Source organism: Orycteropus afer, unplaced genomic scaffold, assembly GCF_000298275.1.
Source record: "Orycteropus afer afer isolate SDZICR_OR568_19922 unplaced genomic scaffold, OryAfe1.0 scaffold00013, whole genome shotgun sequence".
Classification (NCBI taxonomy): Eukaryota; Metazoa; Chordata; class Mammalia; order Tubulidentata; family Orycteropodidae; genus Orycteropus; species Orycteropus afer.
The window spans coordinates 20,438,171-20,443,841 of NW_006921600.1; the positions used below are offsets into that span (position 1 = coordinate 20,438,171).

Genomic DNA, 5,671 nt, shown 5'->3' on the forward strand with positions numbered 1-5,671 from the left:
GGGCCACCTCTTTTAGGAGCTCTGGTAGCATAGTGCCTAAGGCACTTGACTGCTAACCAGAAAGCTGGCAGTTCGAACCCACCAGCCACTCCTCAGAAAGAAGATGGGGCAATCTACTTCCATAGTGATACTGCCTCGGAAACCCAAGGAGGGGTCACTATGAGTTGGGTCCGACTCAACAGCACATAACAACAACAACAGTAAGTTATACTTTCCTGCTTACGAGGAGAAAGAAAGCAAGTCCTCAAAGGTTCATATCAACCTGAGAGTTAATACATAGAAATACATTTAAATTATCATTTATGGCCAGGATTTTTCTTTCTTGATGCAAAATTTATGAGAGATAGCAATTCAAATTCTTCCATTTTTAATGAGTGAGTGCAGACATAAGACATAATATCTTTACTCATTAGTAGAAACACTTTCAGATAAGAAATTGATGTAAGAGAAAAAATCAGAACAGAAGAAAATCCTCTATTGTTCCAATCAGGAACTAGATCAGCACTACTATGCAGTCTTTCTGGCATACTCAGACACTTCCAGTGCTCATTTGTTTGTCAATTATAATAAAAATATGCAACATTTTTATAATTTCTAAATTATATAAAAATAACATTTATATAATGCTGTACAGTATGCAAAAGACTTTTAAATATGTAAACTGTGAATCTAAATTAATATTGAATAAGATTTTATAACTACAATAAACACCATTTTACTTCTGCTTTTTAAATGATTAGAAAATTACTTTCTAAATGATTAGAAAAATCCATTATTAAAAAATTAAATCAATAAAACAACAGTAGATTTAAAAAAAAACAAAAAAAAAACCTGCCATCAAGTGATTCTAACTCATAGTGACCCAATAGGACAGAGTAGAATTGTCCCATAGGGTTTCAAGGCTATAAGTCTTTATGGAAGCAGATTGCTTCATCCTTCTCCCATGGAGCAGCTGGTAGGTTCCAACCATCCACCTTTTGGTTAGTAGCTGAGTATTGTAACTACTGCACCACCATATCTCCTTAGTAGATAAAAATAATACACATATTTTAAAAGGTTTTGCAACATCTATATAGAAGAAATTGGTATTTAATTATATGTCATTGTTTTATATTCATTCAAGAAGATTTCCAAAGACACGCTTATCAATGCTTTGTTTCTTTAGTGCTGATAATTATCTTTTGTTAAATTTGTTTTTAATCCAGTCCTTAAATTACTAAGGTCTTTCTTTTTATTACCCTGGGTCTGAATAATTGAAATTAAAGTTCTGAATTACTAATAGGAAATAAATGTTCTTTCAACAGGTTGACCTAAAGTACCACTTTTTATTTTTTTTGTGCATTGTGAACTGCACACAATTTTTCAAATTCCAGGCTGTGGAATAAAGTTTTCTGAACTGTACACCTCGGAGTGTTTATCTTTAAAATGTCAAGATTCCAATAGATGTGTAGAAGGGAACAATTTTCCTCTCTCCTGTTAATTCAGCAGAGGTCCGTAAAATAGCATCACTTGCCTCAGTCCCTCACTCACTCCCCTACCAAGAGAAGGCATATTTCCTATCAGTAAGACTGAAGAACACCCCCATTCTTTCTTCTGAGGTAAAGGATACTGGGTCAGGGGTCAGAGCCTGTCTTCTAGAGGCCTGTATGGAGACCCAGCTCTGTCTGCACTCAGTCTCAGGACTCAACCTTGAGCTGGTTGAGTTTGTGAGTGTTTCATAGACATTCCCTCTACCAGGCACCCCAAAGTCTAGATTGGGGAGGTAAAAGCAGTGAAGCAAGTCTGCCTCTAACAATGGTTACACTATATTCAACCTACACAACACTTGGCTTCTTTTCTATTACTGAAAAGTAGCAATTTTTCAGCTCATCAAACCCCAAGACCTTTATGACCCCTTCTGGCAATAAGAGTTCATTATTTCATTCACAGCCACTACCCATCTATTCGTAGTGGCTTACGTGTTGCTATGATACTGAATAGGTTTCAGCAGAGCTTCTAGACCAAGTTAGACCGGAAGAGAAGCCTTGCAATCTACTTTCAAAAATCAGCCAGAAACCTTATGGATCACAATGGAACACTGTCCAATTCATTTTTGGGTGGAGTCACCACAAACTGGAGCCAACTCAATGGTAGCTAACAATAATACTATTCTATTTAAGTCATACAATTCTAAATTAATCTTGAGGGATAAAATTACATTTAATCAAAATAGAGAATCCTAGCACACACTGGTCATTTAATATATAAAAAGAGATTTAAAAAACAAAAACTCACTCTCACATCCTTTGAACGGGGTCCATGTCAAATCTTCCTGACAAGTAACAGTTGTAGGCTCATCTGCAGCGGGTCGATAGCCAGAATTGCAGTGGTACCTCAACACAGTCCCAACACTATACAGTTGGTCTTCTCTTGGCTTGTACCTCTTATATATTTCCCAGTTAGCGTGAGGGATGTTTGGCAAATTGGTACAACTGTCTGCTCACAGAGGAAGAAGAAGAGAAAAGGACACTGTTACTAGGGACTTCACAGATACGCATGAGCCTGTCTTATCAAAGGGTGTCATGTGTTCATTCAGCCCAGGAGCCAGCTGCAGTCACTGATGAATCAGCCACAGCAGAAAATATCTGTACACATGTTCCCAAATGTGCACAGCACCAAAGAGGCAGTCACTGATGGTGCTGCCAAGTGGTCTCCTTGTATTGTGTTAAACATACAAAATATTAATTCTCCTTCCTCTTCACCGTACTTCATATAGTTTGGTGTCCAAATTGAAACATGAAGCTTGGCAGGAGAACTCTTGCAGACAAACAAATCTTTTTATTGTTTCCTGACTGACTGGGGAAAATAGATAGGAATCATTCCTTTCACCAGGAACTTTATCATTTATGGCTTATTGTTGTTGTTATGTGTCCTCAAGTCGAACCCAACTCATAGCGACTCCTCCTTGGGTTTCTGAGGCAGTGTCACTACGGAAGCAGTCAAATGCCTTAGGCACTACACTACCAGAGCTCCTTTCAAGGGCTTGGCAAGAACAAATGAAGCTCCAAGCATCTTTTGAAACTGGGTGTTGGGATCTTGCCTTCTTTTCTCTTCCCTCATGTTACCAGTTCACGTGATATGGAAATAAAATACAAACAACTGCCAAGTGGGTGTTTATTACATTTTATATTCAAACATTTTTAATGGCACAGCTGTTAGCCTCCACTAATTGATAGCTGATTGCTATATTATTTTTGACAACTTCTTGGGGCATATATTGCTCAACAGTCTGGTCTAATTACAGTCAGTCTCCTTAGCACAGGAAGGGTGCTGCGAGTCTTGAAGCTTGCTCCAAATCTCCTCTGGGCAGAACCTCTATGCTATGGGTTAGGAGCTGTGGGGTGTTGGGGGAGGGAGAGCTGGAGGGTCAGGAGGTATGAGGAATCGTAGGAACTGGCACTGTCATCTGGCTGCCACCTCCATTCAATATAGTTATCTCACAACCCAACGCCAGGGAAAATGAGATTTGCCAATTATACTGGCTGTCAACTCTACCCATAATAGCTCTTCTGTTCGAGGAAGCTGGGGAAGATGGAGCTGCTACTTGGCTGCTGAGGTGACTAGAGAAACTGTCCTGAAACACAGAGCTGTGCACGAGAGGGGTACTCATACCCCACCCGGTCCTATCTACAGAGTGGGAGTTGGTGAAGGAACAGACACTGATGTCCAGCTACTCTTCACTATAGGCCTACTGCAGCATGGAGCTGTGAAAAAATGCAATCTCATCATGTTGACTGGGCGCCAAATCCATCAGAATAACTTCCATTCCAGAGAGCTGCTGGGGCAGGATGAAGTCTCTAGTTCTCATTAGATGGTCTTCAACTGTTCCTACAACATCGCTATAGATTTCTTTTTTAATAAATGATTCTCAACTTTTTGTAAGCCATTTGATCAATTTCCAGACACTCGGAATGATTTTCGTTCATAATTTAATAGATATCTCTCCAGAAAAGAACCGTCCCCAAGCTCTTCATACCACTATTCCAGAAGTCCCCAGGGTAGGTTTCTTGAAGTTTCATGAAGAGAAAGGTAAAAGCACAAGGCAACAATGGCTTCTACCCATTACCAAGTATATGTCCTGGGGCAAGTCATTTAACCTCTGTGAACAGTTTCCTCATCTATAAAATGAGGATAATATTAGTATTTACAATTGTTGAGACCAAAACCCCAAACCAAACTCACTGCCGTTGAGTCGAATCTGACCCATAGCGACCCCTCCTTGGGTTTCCAAGGTAGTATCACTACGGAAGTAGATTGCCCAACCTCCCTTCCAAGGAGTGTCTGGTGGGTTTGAACCGCCAGCCTTCTGGTTAGCAGTCAAATGCCTTAGGCACTATACCACCAGAGCTCACAATTGTTGAGAGAATTCATTAATGCTTGTAATGCACCTAGACTAGTGTCTAGCTATCATTATTACTATTATCATTATTTTTAATGACACATGAGTTTATAATTTCTGAGTAAAAGTATCATAACTAGTTCATACAGTACACCTGCGCAAGTGAGAGAAAACCTTTCTTCCTCAAATCATTTAACTTTCATCTTTTAAAACAAATACCATCAATATAATAATCTTGTTAAAACAATACAATTTTCTATCAACCGCCAGAAAATTGTTGTGATAAATATGTTGTTGTTGTTGTTACGTGCCATCTAGTCAGATCCAACTCATAGTGACAAACCCCTCCTTAGGTTACCAAGGCAGTATCACTATGGAAGTAGATTGCCCAACCTTCCTTCTGAGGAGTGACTGGTAGGTTTGAACCACCAGCCTTCTTGTTTGCAGTCAAGTACCTTAGGCACTACACTACCAGAGCTCCCTGTGATAAATATACTAGCCCACAATGTCTACAGTGTGAATACTGCCCCCTTAGAACTGGGGTGTGGACAACTTGCACAACTGTGTGTGTCAGCCCTTGTGATGTTCCATGACCTTGCACAGTGTACCGAAATCATTCTTACCTCCACAAGAAAAAATGGAGGAGATTGAACTTTAAATTGCTATTGTGATTCAAAGTGGGCCTAGGCCTGCAAGTGTGTCCCCACTAACATTTCTTGGTGCTTTTAGATGATCTGCCGAACACTGGAATTCCTTCATGGTCCATACTCACTGAGCTCACAGATGGGAGGAGAAGGATGCCAGTTGTTATCTTCTTCACAATGGATTAATCTGCTGCCTCTGAGGACATAACCAGCCTTGCAGTTGAACATAACAGAGTCTTTGTAAATATAGGTGGGTCCAAATCCAGACTGTATCATTCCATTTGGAACCTCTGGCCGAGGACAGGTGATTTCTAAAGAATCATAAGAGAAGACAAGTGGGTTATAAAAAAAAAAGAAAAAAGAAAGATATGAATCGTAGGTACTGCTAATCCAGTTTCAAGTATAGAAGCACTTATCAAGCAGATACATGGAAGGCATTTTAAAGTAAATAGGTGTAGGCTCTGGTGGCACAGTGGATAAAGCATTCAGCTGTTAACCAAAAGATTGGATGTTTGAACCTACCAGCTGCTCTGCAGGAAAAAGATGAGTCAATCTGCTTCCATAAAGATTTACAGCCCCGAAATAAGTCAGTCACAAAAGGACAAATATTGTATTAGTCCGTTATTGTAAAAGTTAAGGAAAGGTTTAT

The 5,671-nt window shown here is 39.6% G+C and overlaps 1 protein-coding gene across 1 annotated transcript in view; it reads right to left on the reverse strand.

The window, feature by feature from the left end:
- C4BPA (complement component 4 binding protein alpha) overlaps positions 1 to 5,671 on the reverse strand; it is a 30,014-nt gene that overhangs the window by 6,985 nt on the left and 17,358 nt on the right. The window contains exons 6-7 of the mRNA XM_007953827.1: positions 5,151 to 5,333; positions 2,275 to 2,475 (exon numbers count right to left, since the gene is read on the reverse strand). Of these exons, the coding sequence (XP_007952018.1) occupies positions 2,275 to 2,475; positions 5,151 to 5,333 (384 nt within the window). The remainder of the gene's footprint in view (positions 1 to 2,274; positions 2,476 to 5,150; positions 5,334 to 5,671) is intronic.